This window comes from Haliotis cracherodii, unplaced genomic scaffold, assembly GCF_022045235.1.
Source record: "Haliotis cracherodii isolate W230 unplaced genomic scaffold, xgHalCrac1.p SCAF_10, whole genome shotgun sequence".
Taxonomy (NCBI): Eukaryota; Metazoa; Mollusca; class Gastropoda; order Lepetellida; family Haliotidae; genus Haliotis; species Haliotis cracherodii.
The window spans coordinates 19,249,973-19,275,977 of record NW_027266265.1 but is presented as its reverse complement, the minus strand read 5'-3'; the positions used below and the strand labels follow the sequence as shown (position 1 = coordinate 19,275,977).

Genomic DNA, 26,005 nt, shown 5'->3' with positions numbered 1-26,005 from the left:
GCAACAAACAGCCGGCGATCTCACAGTATGCCAGCTGTGCTACCATCAACTCGAGCGGGCGGTTGTAGTAACAACAGGCGACAATAAACGAAACCCGTCCGTCCCGTTGTTTGTCACGGGTGACCCGCACAGGTGGGTTGTTCTCCCTTTCCACGTGACATCTGATCGATCGATAAGCTCTGTGACTGGGTAGCGGGTGATTTTGTCCTTACCGTCAATAATTAAGTCCATACGGGAGTTGAGAGGCTCTAACACGTCCACAATACCCTTTGGATGCTACTTGTTCCGGAAGCCGAGAGAACATTTACTCGCTTGTGTGTCAGTGCTAGCCTGTCAGTGGCACAGCCTGGACATATCACAACAGCCGAGGGGATCAGTCTTTGTTGAAGCACTGGGTTATGAATGTTGCGCAACATCGAACTTCGATAGGCACCACAAGGAGTACTTTACGAGGATTTGCAAGTTTCCAAAGGGGAGTTTGTCGTTTGATGTGCCATTATGTGTGATCTTATGGAATATTTCTTGACTTTAAAGAAGAGTTTTTAAATCCAAGATAACTTTGGAATATTTGAATAATGACCAACGAATTTTCTTAAAGTGATTCAATGTGGATTTTATCTTCGACAGAAACTTGGAGGTTTATAACGTTTAAATCGAAGACAATGCACTGAAGGAGAAGGAGAGGGGGCATGCATCAAGGATCTTGTGTACATAGGGACGACACTGACAAGAAATCATTCATTTCTCTGGCAGACCTCCGAAGACCTTTTTCGGATTTGTAACAAAAACTCTAAAATTGTTTTCAGATTAGTTACAGTTTGAATGGTTTTCAAACACAGGTCCACTCAAGCTTATCGCTGTGTCAGGTTCGTTTTGTATTGGCGGCAATCCAGACACCTAACTTGTCCCTTGCTGTTACCCACAGGCACTGACGTGAACAGTGATGGAGTATACGGAAGTTGGAAAAATGAATTATCGATGATATAACCGTGGCAGATTAATCTGGGCTGTTTCAATGAATACCGCCCGCCTGTAGTTGTTCTGGTCCCGTGCTGCTGCTTCAGCGTTGTGTGTGTCAGCGGGCAAGGCAACTCATCAAGTGATAAACGACAACGGTAGCTCTCGTCATTCATTACTTTGATCATTCCACACGTAATTATCGATTGTCGTACAGTTAGACTGTAAACAGCAACAACAATCACATTCAGATCCCATTTATACAAGTCGAACCTGAATGACAACAGTAAACCGGGGATTTGAAATTAACTAACAATCCAGAGAAGATGACTCCGGTTTAACTATACAATGTTTCATTTGGATGTAATTCAACGATTTACTCTTGGTTATACACGCAGCTGACAAATAATGAACTGTCCTGGTTAAATATTCTAAGTTTTGAAAGGTACTACGTAAAGTGCGTGATTTAATTCCCAGAACTCTCTGGCATGGTTTGACGGGAAATAATAGAGTTTTAATACCAAGTAGCCGAAACATGATTCTAGGTGAATTATATGAAATATTGTCCAGTAACACGAAGCCACAAGTGACATCTGGTATTTCACCATGAAACTAACATCGCCACAGTGACCTGAGAGCGAATCTCGATGTCAGATTGCTGCACGTGTGTGAAATGTACATGTCATGAAATGGACAAGGGGAAAGGCGTGTTCGTGAAATATACAACACTGTGGGATATTGACAGTTGAACGAGTTGCTTGTTTCATTAAGGAATATTTCTGTAATTGTGATCATATCGTGCTCACGCACGAAATATTTGATAAATTATCTACATATGTCACAGATGAAATTGCCAACGGAATTCTATTGAGGTGAATTTACGCTGCAATATATGAGTGTAGCACTTCATGAATAGATCACTCCTAGCAATAGCTTACAAAGAGCAATAACATATTTAACCGGTGGCCTGTTACGGCTCCACTGTCCATATCATGATATTTGTCTCGAGGCAAAACAGGGGAAGTGGGAAGTGGATAGTGTAGCGATCTCCATTAGGCAGTATTTGTGTGGTCTGACTGAAGTATGTACCAACAGTGATTTCAACATTGGATATTACTAAGATAACGATGTTTAATCCAGGAGAAATAGGCAACAGAAGGAGGCGTAGAAGAGGTAAGTGATTCTTCCATCTGTCGTTGTGTTGTATTGCCATGGCAGCGCATGAGAAATGCGTGCGCAATACGGAACATCGCACGGGAATTGCGTGCATGTGCCGGGCATGTCGTGGACTGATGTAAATTTCGTCGTGCAAGGTGTATTCCTTCGCCAACGCCCTTAATCCGATATCTCTCTATTCTGGACGCATTTCCCCAGCACTGGGTTTCACAAAAAGTTAATGCAAATATTTGTGTTGTCTGTGTTTCATTTCAAGTGAATCCTTTATATTCTTTGCAGGATTTCTTTCAGGTATAATTTCATTGGTACTATGTTTACTTTTCAGCAAATTGAACATTTTCATTTTTCTCACTAAACTTAGAAAGAAAAGTCGAAGAACAACGTTTATGTCACACCCCTGTCTTTGACACCATGCTGACATGATCGCATTCAAAATATTTCTAAATATTACAGTCAATCAGCCTGAATGTCGATTTAGGAAACAATATATTACTTGACATATTAAACATGATAATTTCAGGAATAAAATTACGAACATTTGCATTAATTGTTCATGACACAAAGTCAGAGATAAATATGTCTACCATTTAGCCCCCACGTGCTGTGCCTATTTTGTGGACATTGTCTGAAATAAATCATTCAACGTGAATTCTATCTGTCGGTACAAACGTGTTGGCATAATGAAAGACCAAGCTGCTTCACGTCCGTACCTGGAGCAACGCATTGTCATATCCGCTATAAAGGGAGATATTTACAAAATAGATGCAGTTTGCCCGCGTTGCTCCTTAACGTGAACCTTAATGCGATGTCGAATGGGAAACCTCCATATACGACGGTACCCTAATGAGAATCATGGCGATATCCCGCCTGAACAGATACATGAAACTTCGCTATCTACATAGGAAAGTGCTCGAGCAACATTTCGCTGTATTTGGTGCACGTGGTTGTCAGGCATCTAATACTAGTTGTTTCGCGTCTGGATTGAGTGTTTGGAATACAGTGTTCATCAATAATCGGCTACCAAGCGGGGTCACCTGCTGTTGTTATTATGTAATGAAAAGAAGGTGTTAGATTTAGTGCACTATAAAGCTATGTGTTTTCTATATCAACACCTACTATTGTAGATTCCCAGGTAACTCCCAGGACGCCGTATGGCGTTGAGTGAAGGGGTGCCTATGGGCAATGCGCCCCGTGCTTATTTAATGGCCCCGTCACACTATAACGTATAGCAATAACGTATGGCGACGTATGCGAATTTTCACCAAAACGCCGGCAACGCTGAAACACGCTATGAATAAGTTAGGTGTAAGTTGTATACGTTAAAAGCACGCTGGTATACGTTGCAGTACGCCAAGGCTTAAACACGTTTTTGTGCATGCACACAATTTTCGGCGTATGGGAACGTATGAACCATTTACATATCTAGACTCCTCTCGCTTTTCGTGGTAATTGGATGAATGGGTGTACACTACTAGTTATAGGCACCTTTCCCCTACGCTGAGCGCGCTAGTCATACGTTACTCATATGCTGGCCATACGTTGAACAAGCCAGACACACGCGGGCAATACGCTTTTATACAGCTTGACAAAGTGTTTACGTATAGAGAGACAGCTGATAAACTTTGTCGTGTATTACATAAACTACATGTTGGACAAACAATTATCACTTCTCATGCCTCTTGACGGCGGATGTTTATGTCACTGGCCATTGTAGTGACATGATCGATATGTTATTCCATGTTCATCACATATGCTTGACTGAGCCAGCAGAATATTATGGCCGAGTTAATATGAAGACAAACAGGTTTGACGAGCGAAAGCGATTTGATACTGTCTCATCACCACGTAGGATGATCAGTTAGGGTCAGAACCACCCCTTGTTATACACATGTCTATGTATTGTCGGTGGATTAACGGCTTGACACTGTGTGAAGCGGCTTGATTAACGGCTTGACACTATATGAGGTGGATTGATTAACGGCTTGACACAATGTGAGGTGGATTGATTAACGGCTTGACACTATGTGAGGTGGCTTGATTAACGGCTTGACACTATGTGAGGTTGCTTGATTAACGGCTTGACACTATGTGAGGTTGCTTGATTAACGGCTTGACACTATATGAGGTGGCTTGATTAACGGCTTGACACTATGTGAGGTTGCTTGATTAACGGCTTGACACTATGTGAGGTGGCTTGATTAACGACTTGACACCGTGTGAGACTGATTGATTAAGGGCTTGACACTATGTGAGGTTGCTTGATTAACGACTTGACACGGTGAGGTGGTTTGATTAACGGCTTGACACTACGTGAGGCTGCTTGATTAACGGCTTGACACTATGTGAGGTGGCTTGATTAACGGCTTGACACTATGTGAGGTTGCTTGATTAACGGCTTGACACTGTGAGGTGGTTTGATTAACGGCTTGACACTGTGTGAGGTTGCTTGATAAACGGCTTGACACGATCTGAGGTGGCTTGATTAACGGCTTGACACTATGTGAGGTGGTTTGATTAACGACTTGACACTGTGTGAGACTGCTTGATTAAAGACTTGATACTATGTGAGTTTGCTTGATTAACGACTTGACACAGTGAGGTGGTTTGATTAACGGTTTGACACTATGCGAGGTTGCTTGATTAACGACTTGAAACTGTGAGGTGGTTTGATTAACGGCTTGACACTATGTGAGGTTGCTTGATTAACGGCTTGACACTATGTGAGGTGGCTTGTTTAACGGTTTGACACTGTGTGTGACTGCTTGATTAACGACTTGACACTATGTGAGGTTGCTTGATTAACGGCTTGACACTATGTGAGGTTGCTTGATTAACGGCTTAACACTATGTGAGGTGGCTTTATTAACGGCTTGACACTATGTGAGGTGACTTGATTAACGACTTGACACCGTGTGAGACTGCTTGATTAACGACTTGACACTGTGTGAGGCTGCTAGATTAACGACTTGACACTATGTGAGGTTGCTTGATTAACGACTTGACACTATGTGAGGTTGCTTGATTAACGACTTGACACTGTGTGAGGTGGTTTGATTAACGGTTTGACTCTATTATCGTTCTATATTCCTCCTCCAGTATGGGAGACTACAATAGTATGCCAAGGAGATCATGTAGTTATGAAAAGAACAGGATGTAACCTACCTTATTGGCGCAGATAATAAATACATGGCAATATTGAAAGTCCATCAGCTCAAAATCAGAGTTGCTGTGGAGATAGACAATGACGTCTACTGGTCCAGTGTTGTTAAGGTCACATCAGAGATGATCCCGTATATAAGTAGGATCACCACAAGGAACAACTGCATGGACGCATGGGTCTCTGGACATTCTGCCAAACTTTCACGGAGGAATGTCACGTAGTTCACGTCTCTTATGAAGGATCAAACATGGATGAGAAGGCTCAGCATTAGGGCTTTGCCTGAGCTAACTTCCACCCTGGGTAAACAAGTCCTTTGTGCATCAATTAATGAAACGATAAACCTCTTCGTCCTTTGCAATTCGTTCACATCAGGTTGCCTATTGGAACGTTTTTACTTCAGCTTTTACAGCCGTGTCCACTGCTTGTGACTGGGAAACATGCCCATGGGCAGGGTTTCAGTGGGACTGGTAGAGTTCCCAAACTGACATCCACAGAGACACTTTGGTAGAGCAACAACCTTGACAAGTCTCAAACATGTTATTGGACTGACAAATTTTTAGACCTTGACACTATATGAAGTGGTTTGAGTAACGGCTTGACACAATGTGAGGTAGTTTGATTAACGGCTTGACACTATGTGAGGTGTCCTGATTAATGGCTTGACGCTACGTGAGGTGTCTTGATTAATGGCTTGACGCTATGTGAGGTGTCTTGATTAATGGCTTGACGCTATGTGAGGTGTCTTGATTAATGGCTTGACGCTATGTGAGGTGTCTTGATTAATGGCTTGACACTATGTGAGGTGTCTTGATTAATGGCTTGACGCAATGTGAGGTCTCTTGTTTAACGACTTGATATGGACATTAGACTGTCATTTCAACAGCTGCTTCGAATAAACAGCTACGTCACTCAACACTACTGTGCTGAAAGGTACTCGATATATTAGCATGATATCCTATTGCTAAATGGAAGATCTCTGTTGATATGTTAACTATAAGCTATTATTAACTGTAGTTATGACGTCATAAACAGATTACTGTTAAATAAACTGTGGGATAAATTGTGTTCAGAAGGATAATGTCTATTTCATGTCAAAGACGATTAACGGATGGATTCAATGCGTGACATGGCTAAACCTACGCAACAGATCTCTGACGGTTGTGGCAGGTTATCAACCACTGGTTTTATGGTTAAGAATCGATTATTAACTGGCTGTAATAATACAAGCAGCGGATTATAAGAAACACTTTAATTCAGTTCCTTCTTCTCAGGCCCCTGATGGAACTGATAGATTTCGTTTTTATAACAGTTGATGTCAAATTATTGAAACCAAATTATTAATCACCGAAATGTGTCACCATAGCCTGTGGTTGTCATAAATATTCCATTTAATTACACCGATATTATGTTACATGTTCGTTGTCAAATTACACGAAGCCGCAAAATGTATATCAGTGCTAAATTGACATATGCATCGATAGTAGCCCATCTCCCCCTCTGGGGTAATATTTCGTTTTAACAGTCTAGTAACAGTCTGGACTAATGCCGAATTTATAGTGCTGGCCCGCTGAGATACCGTGCCGCAGTTTAACATGAATACCCCATTCAGACACAGTATACTGACTCCCAGCCGACCAGTCCTGGTGTTAGCCCCTTAATGCCGAGCACCAGACAGGGTAACAACAAGTACCATCTTTAAGCGTCTTTTGGTATGACGCGGTCGGGGATCAAATCTACGAACTTCCGATCTCCGGGCGGACGCACAACCACTAGACCACGGAGGCGGCCTTATTCACCATTGGACGTGTTAGGATTGAGTGAGAGAGTGATTAACGCCACTTCGAACAAAAACTTAATGTGGGAGGTCCTGGCATTCATACTCGGATCATACCGGGTTAGAATAGGTCTTCAGCAACACATGCTCTGTGACTGAGAGGATCAGATGGTCAGGCTCGCTGACTTGGTTGATGCATGTCATCGTATCCCCATTGTGTAGATCTATGCTCTTAATGTAAATCACTGGATTGTATAGTCCATATTCGATTATTACAGACCGCCGTCTATAGCTGGAATATTGCTGAGTGCGGCGTTAAACGACAAACATTATAAGCTGAGCTAATAAAGGAGTTCACCTCAATTCTGTTTCTTATCACTTCAGGTCATCACGTTATAAAGGGCATTTGTGTTTTTGGTTCAGATATATCATAGACACGAACTAAAATACTTCGGAAACATGCCCGCATTACCCATTCCCCACGTGGCACCAGATCTTGCCCTACATCCCCGAAATCAATGCATCATGGGATGTACTATTTAACGCCGGGTTTACGAATCATACAAGCTATCTGTAAGAGCGGGACTCTATATTCCAGTAAACAGTGACACTATATCGACTACTTAGACATTTCATCCAAATAAGTGACACGCTCTAGCATAAAAACAACCACTCACACCCAAACCGAGGAAACATACAAACTTAAAACGATGCCACCTCTATGAAGTATAGGTCTGAGTATTGCTGCAAGGTCTTAGCGAGCTGGGTAATGGCGTAAGCAATGCAACGTAAGGTCATTGTCCATGATTTTACTTAAAAAACAAGATCGCGTCCGCGTGTGACCAATTCCCCCACTCCGTGTTTACATTACCCCGATTGCTATCTTCCGAATGTAGCGGGCAAATGGCTGAGAATGTGTTCAAGTCTGCATCCCCTATACAGCAGCCTCGTTATATGTTATCCCTAATTACACCGAAGACGTATACTTCATAACCTTTGACAGGGACGAGATTTAGACAGATTTGCGTGGATCCTAGAGTATTCTTTCACCCATACCGGAGATACACAATCAATACACATCTTGAAACGGATGCCGAGTTTCTGATTTCTAGCTTTAAAAAGACTTCAAAGCATCGTAAATTAACCTGTTCTATCTCCTCTCGCACCTGTACGTGGCATTTATGCCGCTCGAAGCGCGGCTGTGAAAACATCTTACCAGGAATTGAAAGATATTTTGTCTTAATGCTATTCTTTAAAGCCCACTTGATCACATTTGGTTTGTCGACGTGGAAATTGCTGACATTCATGCATAGTCCCAGGCATAATGTGTTTGCCTTGAATCAAATTTAGAAACGTCCCGACTGAATCAAATGATATTCTACTTCTATTTTAAAACTTATTTTGCATATTTATGTATTCATGATTTCATTTCTTGGGTTCCAGTTCCATAAAAAACTACCGTATATATATGATACTATAATTTAGTATATATTATGGTCGCTGTAAAAGGCGACTTACAAGATCGGGTGATCGGGATCGCTGATTTGGTTGATGCTTGTCATCGTATCCCATTGCGTAGATCGATGCTCATGATTCTTGTCACTGGGTTGTCTGGTCCAGACTCCATTATTTACAGACCGCCGTCATGATTTTATGATTAGATCATTTTCCTATATTTACTTATTGACTGTGCCAACCCTTCCAGGTGTCAAAGTCTGCTTACACACGTTTAGTTTGTAAAGTCGATATGAAGTTTTGTACAAATAGGACGTGACTCATCGTTTGCATACAGGCCTGGCCGTGTGTGTGAGACAGGTGTTACTGCGCCACAATGCTCCGCTGTAACACTGTCCATCTTTTAATTACGAAACAGTGACCTCGATCTATTCATCTTGGGTTTAATTCTCCAGGCCTCAATTAGGCCACCACAGATTCACCCAAACAACACCATTTATTTCGAACCGACGGACTGATGCTTTTTTCAAGCGGGTGTTTTCTGTGAGTGATGGGTATGATAAGAAACAACATGGCATTGATAAAGGATGGTGTTACACTGGAGAAGATTGATATCATAACGAGGCTGGTTTTCCCATGGTAAAAGAAGCAATAACTGCAATGGTAACGGACACATTGTAATGGGCGACATTGACATGGTAATGAATGACAATCAAATGACCAAGGATGAAATTGCTATGACATTTGTTTGCATTACAATCGTATGAAATAGCAAAGAAAAACGATGAACCTACAATGCTAAAGGGCGGATTTCAATGATAAAGAATTACATTAAAAGGGTAAAGGTAAAAGCATAAACTGCAACAGTAAAGGATGGCATCACAATGTCAAAGGATGACACATTGTAATGAAAAAGGATGACATTAGAATGATACAAAATGGCATAACAATGATAAAGGATAACATAACATAGGTCAATGCTGACATGAGAAAGGCAAAGGTTGTTTTTAATATGGTAAAGGATGACATAACAATGGTAAGAGCACAGATTACATTCCACAAATGTGACATCACAGTATAGAAGGCTGACTTAATTTCATAAATTGTGGCATTACAAAGATAACTAGACGCTTGACGTACACACACGTGTTGTTATGGTTTGATTATTGTTTTGTGCCGAACACATCAATATTCCAACTATATTGTATGTAAATAATACGTTGCCAGGCATCGATATTCTTACCAGCTATCTCAATGGGATTTACACATGCATCTCGAGAGAATCCCGTACGACCAAACACTTACCATAAGTATGATAAGTAATTATCATTTGTGAGCCATTACGGCAACCTAGCAGATTTACGTGTCCGTCTAGTCGATGAATAACTAATTATGGTAATCGGCTGGATTTCCTTCGAACAATCATTATTGATGACTAATGATCCGTACCGACAGCTTGTTTTATTGTTTTATGGTTATGACTCATGTTATCATGAAAATGTGGTGCAATACATTATTGAAACTGTTGGCTAATTTTAAGTTTCAAATATCCTTCGCCATAAGAGGTAAACGGGAGGAAATGGTATTGATGTACCGGACCAATACGGAGTGATTGAGTGAGTGATTGAGTGATTGAGTGAGTGAGTGAAGGTCGGACACTAGAAATGGGGAACTGAACCCGGGTGTACGGCGTGTCTAGCGAACCCCTAGGCCACTTACAAATGATCCGTTCCGACAGTTTGTTTTTTGTGGTTTATGTTTATGACCCATGTTGACATGCTAATGTGGTACAATATACAGTGTAATTTCAAACTGCACAATATGCACGATAACGTAACGGCATGACCAGACAATCCAGTGACACGAAAGCGCATTTGCTGATTTTATTGAAACGTAAAACGATAGATTACTTTTGAATTACGTCTGTTGTGTGTGGAGATTCTACTGTTTAAAAATATGTTCGTCTTGCAACACGGTAGGGGTCAGGTTCAATGACTCGGGTCAAATATTTCTTTTACATTTGCCTTCAGCATAACTGATAAATACCACTGAGCTTATGATGATACTCAGGACTGTCTAGGAGAAACATCCAGGGCAACAGATTCAATAGGGCCTAAAAGCCAACTAGCCGTGAAATGTTTATAAGTCTATCACCGAAACTCAGTGACGACACCCGGTGTACGCGGAAACACATTAATACATGAGTTGGATCTATAGATTACGTTTGTGTACAGGTGATACTGACCAGGGGAGTAAAAGTGTCGATAACAATGTCCTCTCGCGAGAATTAAGTAATGGACCAGGAAATCAACTGAAAACGATATTTTTACTATTAATTACGTCTGCTGTTCGGGAACGTTTAAGAAATATGTTTGTTTGGTGTCACAAGAGGTGTGGTACATTTCAGTAGGGTCACAAGAGGTGTGGTACATTTCAGTAGGGTCGCAGGAGGTGTGGTACATTTCAGTATGGAGGCAGGAGGTGTGGTACATTTCAGTAGGGTCACAGGAGGTGTGGTACATTTCAGTAGGGTCACAGGAGGTGTGGTACATTTCAGTAGGGTCACAGGAGGTGTGGTACATTTCAGTAGGGTTAAAGGCAAGATGTTACTTTCTATATGAACATTTCGATGGGGCGTACGGAAGCGATAAACATGACGATATGTCATTGCTCTCTCCCTGTGCGAGGGTGATGTGAGAACGGAATTAACCACGAGGGATCACGTGATGTGATGCACTGGTCTCGTGATCATAATGGCGGGGACACAAGTCGCTATGGCAGATGGCGTTTCATTGTGTGATGTCATTATTTACCTCTTCTTGTATCACGCTGCAAGGACAGTTGCACCGAAAGCTGCCTGTATCAAAACATTAACGTGTACTTGCTGTTCAAAGCGTTGCGCAATGTGCTCGACAAGGCTAACGTAACGTACTATTCCCATACCCTTCCCTACATTAGATCTTAGGAGAATGATATTATGGTAAAAGTAAAAAGAACCCACGCCTTATAACAATAATAACAATGATGACTACGATGACAATGGTGATGGTGATGATGGTGATGATGGTGATAGTCCATGAAAATACGTTGTACTTCACACGTTAGTAGAATGAACGCACCTGCAATAGGTGACACAAGAACTTGATGGCCTATATGGCCCTGCAGTGAGAGAGCTATACCTTGGGTTACATGATTGTTGGTGGTGTCTGGATGTGGGAGAAGAGATAATGATGACATTTTTTGTTTTGTTGAGTTCAGATCTTCGAGGCTAAAATCATTCTTAGACGGGGAGAAGATTGCCCTCAAGAAAAGCTGCGCCAGTTCCGATGTGTTGCTTCGCCGTATGTACTGACGTTGGAGTGTGCATTGTTGTTTCAGATGCTGTCTCCAAGATAAACATTTTGTTATGAATAACTTCATTCAAACACGCAGTCAGCGTTAAATCATAACACAAGACTATCATTAACAAAGAAAACAAGATGTCAAAGGCATCTGGTTAGTGAACAGGATGAACATACATCAGCAGTTGAATGCTTGTTGGTAACATCTGTTCTAAAGTACCAGCGTCCCGTCGTCCCTGTATAGTTTCAAAACAAAGGGTGTTGTGTTGAGCAATATGGTCGGTCCATAGCGTTTATACCTTGGAAGCAGCAGTCAGATATATCACAGCCATATAAAGAAAATAATCGACTCAGGACAAGACAAACCGCTGGTTGATAGAATGAACAAGGGGGTCAGGGATGGCCCAGTCGTCTAAGGCGCCGCGATTCGCTGTGTTGAGTTGCGTCCCTTGGGCACGCCAGAAACCTATGATTGTGGGTTCGAATCCCGGTTCGCCCCGATTATGTTTCTAGGTTCGTCAGCTCCATACCCTTGCTCGTGGGTTTCACCGAAGTGGTAAACGTCTGAGACCTGCATCACTTCGGGCTTTCCTCCCACATTAAGCTGACACGCCGTGATATAACTGGAATACTGTTAAAAGCGGCGTTAAACCCAACCCAACTTATAATGAACAATCATCAACGAACGTGATCAGATAACGATGACATACAAGCGGTCAGCTATGACACATTCTTACACCCGATTCTCCCTTTAATCATCCCACTATACTAAGCATGATGTACATACGACAATCTAAGGGTTTTGTCGATTCATGATAGCGTTATCACGATACTGATGCCTCCGTACTTCCCTCGGAGAACTAACTCGAGGTTATTGCATCTATAGTATACATTCTCATGTAACATACATATGCCCAGATTCTAAAGAAAGTCCGGTATAGCGAAGTTCCCCTAGTCACAGATGAAAATCGACTGTCCATGGTATTGACAAGTTCACCTCACAACCCATCTCCTCGCCTCACGATTCTCTGACATGCAGCAGCATCAGTTTTAGCTATCGGGAATGTGGAATGGGAAAAGGAAGAAAATTATGAGTAGGCCTCCACCATGTGGATTATAAGTGTATTCATCACACTCAGTAAACCTCATCAAAGTGGATTATTAGTGTATTCATGGATTATACCCGATTATTAGTGTATTCATGGCATTCAGTAAACCTCCTCCAAGTGGTTTATTAGTGTATTCATGGTATTCAGTAAACCTCCTCCAAGTGGATTATTAGTGTATTCATGGCATTCAGTAAACCTCCTCCAAGTGGATTATTAGTGTATTCATGGCATTCAGTTAACCTCCTCCAAGTGGATTATTAGTGTATTCATGGCATTCAGTAAACCTCCTCCAAGTGGATTATTAGTGTATTCATGGCATTCAGCTAACCTCTCCCAAGTGGATTATTAGTGTATTCATGGCATTCAGTTTACCTCCTCCAAGTGGATTATTAGTGTATTCATGGCATTCAGTTTACCTCCTCCAAGTGGATTATTTGTGTATTCATGGCATTCAGTAAACCTCACCCAAGTGGATTATTAGTATATTCATGGCATTCAGTAAACCTCCTCCAAGTGGATTATTAGTGTATTCATGGCATTCAGTAAACCTCCTCCAAGTGGATTATTAGTGTATTCATGGCATTCAGTAAACCTCCTCCAAGTGGATTATTAGTGTATTCATGGCATTCGGTTAACCTCTTCCATGTGGACTATTAGTGTATTCATGACATTCAGTAAACCTCCCCCAAGTGGATTATTAGTATATTCATGACATTCAGTAAACCTCCTCCAAGTGGATTATTAGTGTATTCATGGCATTCAGTAAACCTCTCCCAAGTGGATTATTAGTGTATTCATGGCATTCAGTTAACCTCCTCCAAGTGGATTATTAGTGTATTCATGGCATTCAGTTAACCCCCTCCATGTGGATGATTAGTGTATTCATGGTATTCAGTTAACCTCTTCCATGTGGATTATTAGTGTATTCATGGCATTCAGTAAACCTCCTCCAAGTGGATTATTAGTGTATTCATGGCATTCAGTAAACCTCCTCCAAGTGGATTATTAGTGTATTCATGGCATTCAGTAAACCTCCTCCAAGTGGATTATTAGTGTATTCATGGCATTCAGTAAACCTCTCCCAAGTGGATTATTAGTGTATTCATGGCATTCAGTTAACCTCCTCCAAGTGGATTGTTTGGCAGTAATGGCGCCTGCAGCTCAGGGCGATCCTCTTCAGGACAGTTGGCTTGGATGGCAATAATAGTCAATATTTCATGTCAGGGATATATGACACATGTTAAATTGACATTCGCGTGTTGATATCATGAGGTTTATCTGTAATATGCATTTGTCTGTTTTGATTTCATATGAATAAAATCCATGTGCAATATATGAGGTAAATTCAGAAAATAAGCATTTCGCAGAATCTCCATGGAATAACGCTTGACCCCTGTCAGTAAAGAAATATACCCGTGCAGATATCCGGGTTAGAATAGGTCAAACAAACTCACTCGACCAAATGTCCCCCAACTCTTGTGACCCTCAGTCTATGGCGTCAGGGTCACCCGTGCTCGTGATGCCTCCGTAGAAAAAACCCATCAACATTAGTGTTGTTAAGACACCATATTAATAATGTTTCAATGTGACGTCTACACTACCGCCACGTTCCTGTGATTCACGTCGTCAACGCGTAATTCAAGTGCGTTGATTTCTGGGAGAGTGATTTGTCCTTGATCCACAGAAGGTCTTGCAGTGTATGAGTGACGGATGTTGCAAACAACCTTGACAGAACGCCACATACTCGGACAGGCTGTTGTGTCCTCTATTTCCAACAACATAAGTGTCGGTCTCGTGCACACGTGTCTTGTTTATTCTTCAATCTCTGTCAACAAATGACAGGTGTGCATTTCAGTTGTGAAATACACAACTAACCCACGTGGAAATGATCCAAATAAATAGGAAATCTGACTTTGTATTGACAGTGTCAGAAAGTGGTTAAATGTTACATGTCTATTTTCAAATAATATTGCATTGAAAGTGTTTCCACGTTCGCTGATGTTTAAAGGATCTCAGAGGTTGGAAATAAATATACATGTGCCTCCGCTTTTTATATCAGAGATCTAAAGTCACGCTATTAATGTGAATTTAGATTATGGAAACCGTGGCTTGTTGGCCGTTCTGTGCTATTAAATATGTCGGCAACTATATCACCTAAATGACAGAAAAAAATCTTGACTAAAATAAGTGAAGCGATCTTTGTATCTTCGTATTGACTTAGTTTTGATTAAGATAATTCCTTTGAGAATATCTGTGATGAACATTACAGGTTTCCAAAGTTACGAATAACGTATATTTTATAACGTGACGCTGTTTCAAGTGGAGAAGGTTTAAACAAATATAGCTATATTTGCACTTAGGGATAACATTTGCGATGTTTTATGTAGAACAGGTTTTGAAATTGATGGCAGTTGTTCAAGTTCCATCGGGGTTTATTTTTTTTGTAAATGCATAACGGATGTACATCCATTATTGAAACTGCAATCTTTGAGAAAAAACAACAACAAAACATTGGAGATCTTATTTGTTTACTTGTTAAGAAAACGAAACACTTGATGAGGTCGATATAAGTGTCATACTTGCGATATCTCAAGTCGAAAAACATTCTTGACAGAATTCCATCACTAACATGTAGAGGTCCACACCTACCTACACCAGCCGTCGACATTCATCCCGTCCAATTCACGGGGCCCCAAACTAGCGGAAGTTCGATACACTGATACATTTAAAGAATATTCGCATTATGTGCATAGTAGATATAAAGTACATGTTCATCCCCAAACAATGAAACGATCGAGTGTAATCAAGAAACTAGTACACATATTTTATATTTAAACAGTGGAAGTTTTAGCGTGATAATATTAAATGATAACAATTAACTCTGTATCGAGTGTGAAACACTGGATTACACTTACGGCTGGGCGAGGGTTTATGAGTGTGAGATATAAGATTATACTCACGTGTGGGGTGAGGGTTAAGGATGTAAGGCAGGGATTACTCTTACGGCTGGGCGAGGGTTTATGAGTGTGAGATATAAGATTATACTCACGTGTGGGGTGAGGGTTAAGGATGTAAGGTAGGGATTGCACTTACGGCTGGGCGAGGGTTTATGAGTGTGAGATATAAGATTATACTTACGTGTGGGGTGAGGGTTATGGATGTAAGGTAGGGATTACACTTACGGCTGGGCGAGGGTTTATGAGTGTGAGATATAAGATTATACTCACGTGTGGGGTGAGGGTTATGGATGTAAGGTAGGGATTACACTTACGGCTGGGCGAGGGTTTATGAGTGTGAGATATAAGATTATACTCACGTGTGGGGTGAGGGTTATGGATGTAAGGTAGGGATTACACTTACGGCTGGGCGAGGGTTTATGAGTGTGAGATATAAGATTATACTTACGTGTGGGGTGAGGGTTATGGATGTAAGGTAGGGATTACACTTACGGCTGGGCGAGGGTTTATGAGTGTGAGATATAAGATTATACTCACGTGTGGGGTGAGGGTTATGGATGTAAGGTAGGGATTACACTTACGGCTGGGCGAGGGTTTATGAGTGTGAGATATAAGATTATACTCACGTGTGGGGTGAGGGTTATGGATGTAAGGTAGGGATTACACTTACGGCTGGGCGAGGGTTTATGAGTGTGAAATACAGGATTATACTTACGGGTGAGCGAGTGTTTATGAGTGTGACATATAGGATTATACTTACGGTTGGGCGAGGGTTTATGAGTCTGAAATATAGCATTATACTTACGGGTGGGCAAGGGTTTATGAGTGTGAAATACAGGATTATACTTACGGTTGGGCGAGGGTTTATGAGTCTGAAATATAGGATTATACTTACGGGTGGGCAAGGGTTTATGAGTGTGAGGTAGAAGATTACACCAACTTTCTGAATCATCTTTGAACAGTTAAACTTAGATTCTCCCAGTAGGCAGACTTACTTACCCAGGTAACAAAGACCGACCTCCTACTTTGCGTACTTGCAGCCAATGCATCATGGAAACCAGACAACAATTATAGGAATTGCGTTTTGAATTACAAAATACACGACCCTGTCAAATAACACAACCATGGATAACTATGTAGGTACAAATAAGTACATACACATGGACACCAGGTATTATGTTGAATTTTTTTAAAGGCAATAAAAAACCTTCCCGTAATCATAAAATTTCATTGTCCGATTCTGAATATATCATAAGCATGTGTTTACAAATCACTATCAAATAGTTATGATCCTAGGTGTTCGCCAGCATGTGTTTATAAATCACCATCAAATAGTGATGAAACCAGGTTTCCACAAGCATGTATATATAAACCACTATCAAATAGTGATGAAACCAGGTGTTCGCCAACATGTGTTTATAAATGACTAGCATGTCCACCGAATCAGAATCACTAGCAACCATCAAACATGACACCTCCATGTACATTAAACACTGTGTTCATTTTCACCTTTAAGACAGACCAGTCTGCATACATGGTCGTCACGTTCACCATAAGCCAACATCCATTTTCTTCCCCATCATTCTCCCACAGATTACCCCAAGGGTTCCATCGGCTGAGGCTGGTTCCATCGATTCGCGCTACGCCATTGTTTTCCTCTATGTTCAGCCATTGCGTGAAGCGGTGTAGACATCAGTCGCAACAAGTGGCATGTGCTTGTTCTTGCTGTTCTGATCTGCTCTAAAAAACAATGACGGTGTCACATGAAGAAATGTATGCCAAACACAGCGACAACCACTGTCACAAAGCTTTTCAAAAAGCCGTACCTTTTCAAAAAGTACGAAACCTGAATTTTTGTTGTTGAAGGATGTTTACGAGTGCCCGTTCAAGATCGTTGATCAAATGGATAGCTCGCTTGCCTGCACGCAAATGATACTTTATATATAATTTATCAGATCTATTCCAGTAAAATATTTCCCTTTTGTGACTGAGCGTTAAATGTTTTATTTGATCACACGGCATGGTTGTTGTGTAGCATTTAGTTAATGTATTTCAGGACTTTTTTATGATTTGCTTCAACATAAATTCGTCTTATCAGAAACATCAGCTTTTTTAATTAAAATGTTTTTTCTCGATTAAACAATATGGAAGGAAAAGTCATAACCTACATGTTTTTTGCGATTTAAACCATGTGTAAAGAAGACGTCAGGAAGAGTATAACCGCCAAGGGATTATACATTCGGAGCAGTTCCTGCCAAATAAGTACATGTGCGAGGGGTTGCTGAAAAGAAGTTCTGAGATGGACTATGTTGATAGAGTTGGTTAATTATATTTCAACATAATCATAGCTTTGATATCCTCACACATTTGCCAAATCAGATTACCATTACATTGGCTATTAATGAGGCTGACCTTTCGGGAGGTCCACTCGTAAGATGCATTTGGAATCCCGTAAAACCGAAGCCACCACCATTGAGAGTAGCCAGGCTGATTCAGCGAAAGAGGGAGGACACAGGACAGGCCTAGAACCGGGCGACCCCGAGTGACAACACCACTGGAAGACGGTCAGATACGGCTCATTCAGCTGCGAAACAGATTCGTAACGGCGACGGTGACGGCGACAGCGACAGCGACGGCAGCAACAGCGTTGTGACATCCCATTAGCCAATGTACAGTATTACGACGACTAAATGCTGCTGGAATCCGAGCGTATCGTCCTTTCCGAGGAATGGTACTTACTGCTCAACATCGACGCCTGAGATTGCGATGGGCGAGGCAGGTTCGACGCTGGCAAGTGAGAAATTGGCGTCGAGTGCAGTTTGCTGATGAAAGTCGGTTTAACTTGTTTCGAAATGACGGCTGAGAACGAGTTTATCAATGCAGAGGGAAACGTTTGGCTCCGGCGTGTATTCGAGAGGTCCATCCATTCGGCGGGGGAGGTGTCATGGTGTGGGGCGGTATTTGTGGAGAGCAGAAGACTGATTTGGTGATTATACAGGGAAACCTGAACGTTGTGCAGTACAGAGACCAAGTGTTGCAGCCAGTTGTGCTTCTCTTCTTACAAAACCAACAGCAAGGGACATTGTTTCAATACGACAATGCCAGGCCCCATACTGCAAGACTGACTCAGAACTTTCTTAACCAGCAGAACGTTGACGTTTTGCCCCGGCCTGCCCACTCTTCCGATATGAATCCTATTGACATCTGTGGGACCTTTTTGACAGACAGATTAGAGCACGCCATCAGCCTCCCGTCAACAGACAAGAATTGCAGCAGGCCCTGAGAGACGGGTGGCAACGGATTCCAGTCCACGTCATCAGAAGACTGACGTCATCTATGAGGCTGCGTATCACAGCGTGCATTGAGGCAGCTGGAGGTCATACACGCTATTGAAGGCAACTGTGTCGACAATGATCTGGTGGTGTGTCTGACAATTTTTTGGTGACATTTCAGACAACTTTTGAAAATGAAATTTCTTACCCCACCAATGTTTACCTTGAGCTTTCATTACCTGTGATTGCACAATTCAAACTGTGGTTGATCAATAATGTGTTACCCCTCCCTAGATTATATTATAATTCACAACAAAACCTCTTCTTGTTATTCTTTTATCGATCATGGAACTCGATCTATACTTTCTTTTGCCGCCCAGTTTATTTTACCAACATTTGCCCTCGAGGTGGCAGTTAAAGGCCTTCCGATGTTGGATCATGTTGGAGACTCTCTCTCTCTTCCCTTCCTGCTGCTCACCTCTAACAGTGGCAAAGTAAGAAGCATCTACTCTGAAGCCGACACCAGGTCCGCATGGATGGTTGTTTGTTGGCCCTTTCAGTTGGAGATACCTGATGACAGAACGGAAGAGAATTTTGTCCATTTCCATCAGCAGAGATCACCTAGGCACTTTGATACCTGCCGAGTAATGTTGCCCTGTGCTTTGTTTGTTTCAAATGGAGCCTGTGGGCAAGGAACGCAGTGTACATTATACGTGCAAACACAGAGCTGTTCAACCAGCTCTTATATCTTATGCCTCAAATGACAGTACCATCATTATGAATGACATTGAAAGATTAACCTTCGGGAGAACGGCAACGGGCTAAAATGGTTCTGTTGTTAATCCTAAATAATCAGCTGGATAAAACCTCGGAAGCATAACAGGTTCATCAATTGGAAGGCCATAACAAAAGCATTATTTGGGTACGGTGTTATTTAACATTTTCCTCATTTGATAAATATCAACACATGTTTTCATACTTATTTTATCACGCTGAGTTAAGCAACGTAGAATTCGAGTGAGTATCCCTTGGTCACTGGAAGTGTCTTGTAGCTGAAATTGTTCGTGTGTGCTCATCGTAACTGAGGAAAATAATAACTTAGATATATTTCTGACCCAAGTAGTCCCGGTTGGAATAGGTCTTCAGCAAACCATGCTTGCACTAAAAAGGCGACTATACTTGTCGTAAGAGGCGACTACCGTGATCAGATGCATGTTATCGTGTCCCAATTAGGAAGATCCATGCTCATGATACAGACAGTCGTCATATGGCTGGAATATTGCTGTGTGCGGCGTTAAACAACAAACAAACAACAAACACAGATATATTTCTTTGTCAAATAATATGCCATCTGGTTTTGTCAGTTTGTCAAGGAATATGTGCATAATTAAATACCACCTGAATAATGTATAACATACAAATAGCTAAAAATACATAATTGTTTAATGGTCATATAAACCAGGAAAAACACCCTAAACATTTCTTTCACAAGTTATGTTCAACCATTTGAGAATTGCATCAAAGCTGGAATTATTCATTAGGAACCTTTATAAACTATTAACTATTGTCAGATTAATCATGGGTATACCCAGAGGAAGTCAGACGAGCGTGGTCACGACATCCCGGCGAGATGCCGGTCATCAGTGTGTACCAGGGCGGAAAGGAATTTCATGTTTGTCGAGACGCGTGTTGGTGGTATAGGTGGTGATAGATAGTTTATAAAGTGAGGAAGTAGAAAGTGACTTTCTGAAGCGACTGCATCATTGCACTAAATCAATGAAGCGTTTTGCCCGTCTGCAGCTGATGGGACCGCCTCCCTCGTCTGGTCTGCCCGAAGAGCGGAAGGTCGATGCTTCCATCTCCGGACGCGTCACACCAAATAACGTTAAAAGGCGGTACTGGTTGTTTCCCTGCCTGGCGCTTGGCATTGAGGGTGTAAAGCCACGACAGTTCACACACACAGACACAGACACACACACACACGCACGCACGCACATGTTCTGGCTACCTTGACCAGTTGTTATATTGTTGAGTGCAACGTAAACACGTTATTACTCTCCGGTTGATATCACTGTGTTACACATTGTGTAGTAACGTCACGTGCGGACATGACTATCTTGGACACCAGCTGGTCAACGAAGGGGTCGTCGGTACCACCGGTTGTATACAACGTCCACTTTGCCTCCAGGCGGACGATTTATCCCGATAGAGACCAGATAATATTCAGGAAACAACCGACATGCACAGACACAGTGTGGAAGTATTGACATATTTTACTGGAAGTTGTGACATTTCCGTGGGTTTTTACAGTCCCCTTAGGTGTAGAGCAGAACTCGCTAATGCGTTAATTATACGCTCGAAAAGAACTAGCGTTATCAGAAGCTCTTAAGGTTGGGATTTCTTTATTGCGAGACAAAATTCCAGCTCAGAATTTGTACCGCTAACCTACCGATCTTTTTGTTTATTGAAGCGTGACAAACATCATGCGCCACAACACCAAATAAGGCGGTGGCAACATGGCCTGTCGTCCTTCTTTCCCCGACTCAAACATACTAACTTGTACTTTAATCATCTGATCCCTATGACGTTCTCCGAGCTCATGGATAACATATTCCGGACTGAAACAATTGTTCGTCCCTATCTTATTTGTAGCGGGTCTGATCGCTGGATATTTTCTGCGCGGAGTACATTGAGGCCAATATTGTAATGACGACACTTTCTTTAATAATCTATATCCCTCACGCTGTTGTAAATCTGTGGTAAGATATATGATTTCATACGGACGTAGGCTAGGCTTGTCCCTGGCGTCCCATTCCTCTGCAAGTCACAGAAAATCAATTCTCTCTTACTCCCGACCTTGCAACAATGATAACACGTGGGACTCAAACCCGGATGTGCTGCGTGACTAGCGAACTCCTAATAAATAAACAAATAATGTTGTATTACCAAGACACTTACCCAAAGTGTCAAACTTAAGAAGAACTTAATTTATTAAAGGATAGCTACACATCATGCTGACCACGAGGAAGATTTTGGTCAAACTTACTAGTCATCAAAATGAACACGAATACCTTATACAATCACTGCGCTAAGGAGATAGAGGATATTGCATTGTCGAGTGAAATATCATGGTTCTCTCATCGAGTGACGGGGGAAAAATATCCCCTTTACCCCCGTCACGAGATGAGAGAAACGTGATTTTTACGAAACACATGGAATATCCTATTTATAATATAATTTTTGTGTAGTTGTCTACCGGTAAATAAAATTATTTCATTTCAAATGTAAAACCTTGAAACGTAAATTCCCCCTACCTAACACACAGGGACTAAAAAAAGTAGTTTCGTGTATGCAGAATCATAAATATGATTATATACAAAATCAAAATATTCATGAAAACCACCCCTTGTATTTGCGACTAAAAAAGGTAGTTTCGTGTATGCAAAATCATAAATATGATTATATACAAAATCAAAATATTCATGAAAACCACCCCTTGTATTTGCGACTAAAAAAGGTAGTTTCGTGTATGCAAAATCATAAATATGATTATATACAAAATCAAAATATTCATGAAAACCACCCCTTGTATTTGCGACTAAAAAAGGTAGTTTCGTGTATGCAAAATCATAAATATGATTATATACAAAATCAAAATATTCTTGAAAACCACCCCTTGTATTTGCGACTAAAAAAGGTAGTTTCGTGTATGCAAAATCATAAATATGATTATATACAAAATCAAAATATTCTTGAAAACCACCCCTTGTATTTGCGACTAAAAAAAGTAGTTTCGTGTATGCAAAATCATAAATATGATTTATATACAAAATCAAAATATTCTTGAAAACTTCGAGACCGCTGTTAAAAGGGAAAGAATACACGCTGGTCAAGTAACAAACATGGCGCTTTGCAAAACGATTGTAGCGTTAAGTGAGAAATTTACAGTTTGTAACGGAACAAGAGAATAACAAACTCCATGAAGCGTCCATAAATGAACATCTGTCATAATTTTGCTCTCTCAGTGTGGAACTAACCTAAAAAGGAAGTCCACAGTTTGTGAACGGAACAGACACTAACGATAAAGGGAGACAATGTGAGGTGAGGTAACTCTTGTATGACAATAGTTCCCTCAGAGTGTTCACAGCAGTGAAGTATCAATTGTTATGCTCACTGTAATGAAAATATCACTTTTCTCTACTTCGGAAAACTCAGGCTTTCACACTTAAGTATATTATAAATATGTATATGACAGTTTTGAAGCAGTAACAGAAAACATATCCTGGTAAGGTTATTAAATGATGGAGCCCACAGTACCACTGTGACATATACATGTATGTCGTTGTTGTTCCCGTCTTATCGCACCCTTTCTTTTGACAGATACTCTTCCAAAAGTTTAAATACATGTTTCCTGCTTAACTGGCAAAAACAACACTGACCAAAAACAGATATGATCTTCCCAGTCCATCTTTCTCCCCCATAAAATCCCCCGACTCCGATTCATTCGTCTTATATGAGAAACAGAAGTTACTGTGGACCGCCTCCACGTCGGAATCACCACCGGGGTTAGAGGATGCATTGTCTAGATCATCTGAATGGCATTCCTACTCCTGACATTTAACGATTTAGTGTCTTGTGATTGGTTGAGATGGATTGTGTGTCATTATGTCATGAATAAATACAACTTACATAGACTCGGAAACAATGGCGCTGCAGACGCCAAATGTGTCAAACCCAAATTCGTCAAAATTAATATACAAACCAGACACGAACTGGTTTGTAAAATCTACATCAAATATACGTTTATTGCTTCCTAATCTCCTTATAAAGATGCTATCTAAAATATGCTCCCTTATGAATATTCATAGCTGTCACTGCGGAACCTTTCCATGCTTTAACTGCCTTAGGTCAAAATTAGCCCGCACACCACCACAGCGTATGTGAAGATGCATTGATAATCAAATCACGGCTTGTAACAGTTTGATCTGCCTTCGTGTCATCTCAAGCATAAATTGAACAATTGGTTCTATGTGTCTTTATAAGCATGCCTCATGACAAAAAGACTATGAGCGTTATAAACCACGGACATTTTTCTTATTCATGTTTGCATTACTTGCAAGAAATCACCATGGCGATCGATTCCCAGTAACATTTCTGGCCAAAAGTTCAGACGTTCACTAATTTCTTTCCCTATTCAAGCTGTCCTTTCTTCCGGACCAGCGTGTCCGTAATAAGACCACGTGGACCTCTTCAGGCGGTGCCGATGCTGATTTAAAACATCGATTTTCAGACGTCTCTTAGAAATACATGTCTTTTACTGGTCTTGACAAATACTGCTCCGTGACAACAGATTTCAGCATCTGGAACAAGATTGTCAGGAATCATGTTCCAAGGAGATATCTACTACGTGCCCCTCATGAAGCATTTTGGAATGTCCATGAGACGAGGTAACTATGCTCGCTGTTGTGCTACAGACCTGGTTTCGGGCTGATTTCATTGTGTGTTGTATTATGTATTTGTATCTAGTATTATATTTTCTTTTTAAGAAGTGTTCTTTAAAAAGTTAGGATTACAGTGCTTTAAATCGATTTATAATGCGCAACAGATGGGACTGAAAATGTTAGTTTTTCTATCTGATGAACCGTATTTAGAAGTTTTCGTTTTTGGACGTGTATGTTTTTGTTTTTATTCCTATTATACGATTAGTTTCGGCTGAAATCTGTTATTATATACGCAATGCTTTCATTCTAAGATTGGTAATTTATGCAGCCTCGTCATTCTATGTACACATGTGTCTATGTTGTGCATTCTTTTACCAATGCGTACCTGTATATGTCATCAATAAATTATTCACAACTTCGGTAAACCGTTTTGGACAATGCATATCATGTGATATAGTAAACAACATTAAACGTCTCCCTGGTATTTTGGGTTCAACAGATGACGCAGAACATAGGTGCGTCGTTACAGTTTCTGATGGTCTTGGGTTCGAATCCCAGATTCGTCTCATATATTTGCGTTGGTTTGTAAGCATTGTATTCAATGCTCGCTTGTGTAAGTGACGGCTGACGTCACACGGCTTTCCATCTACGTGTAACTGACATCCCCTGACATACACGTGTAATGTAGATACTGTTTCAGAGCGAGGTATACAAGTTACAAAGCTGGTATTTACCTTGTATGATTCGATAAACCATAGGGTTAATGTAACGATATTAACATGGATTGCTTCCACATACTGAAGCCCGTAGATGAAGGCCAGGACAAGAAATCAGATTTCTCGGTTGATGAGATTTGAGAAATAGCAGCCAAGCTCTGCACAGTGCTTCTGACTGCATCTTTCAAAAACTCTGCGTGGAGGATATACTGAAATACGTTTTGGTTTGTCGTCCTTGTACAGAAGATTGCAGCAGTTAGCCAAGGGGTGCAGAAGTCCATAAGTTGAGACGAGATCAGGTTGTCAGGCTCGCTGCCTTGGATAATGAATGTCATCGCATCCAAATTGCGTAGATCGATGTTCATTATGTCAATCACCGGATTGTCCGGTCCATACTCGATTATTTACAGATCGACATCATATAGCTGGATTATTGCTGAATGCGGCGTTAAACAACATACAGACAAACACGGCGATCGTTACACTGTGGTAAGACGAGGGACGTTTTAACGCTAAGGTCGCCTTGTGTAGTATAGTTAAGAATCACATCTTTGAATTTGAATTAGATTTGCTTTAACTGGTGCGATCTATACCATATCGCCAGCACACAAAGTCAGCGATCTAGCCCATTGAGCATTTTTGTTGAA

At 41.1% G+C, this 26,005-nt stretch overlaps 1 protein-coding gene across 1 annotated transcript in view; it reads left to right on the top strand.

Annotated features, from left to right (window-relative positions):
• The first annotated feature begins 1,108 nt into the window (after positions 1-1,108).
• The window catches only part of LOC139454169 (short transient receptor potential channel 7-like), a 210,532-nt gene continuing 185,635 nt past the window's right edge, over positions 1,109-26,005 (top strand). Inside the window, exon 1 of the mRNA XM_071235719.1 lies at positions 1,109-2,130. Coding sequence (XP_071091820.1) covers positions 2,085-2,130 — 46 coding nt within the window. The 5' untranslated portion in view covers positions 1,109-2,084. The remainder of the gene's footprint in view (positions 2,131-26,005) is intronic.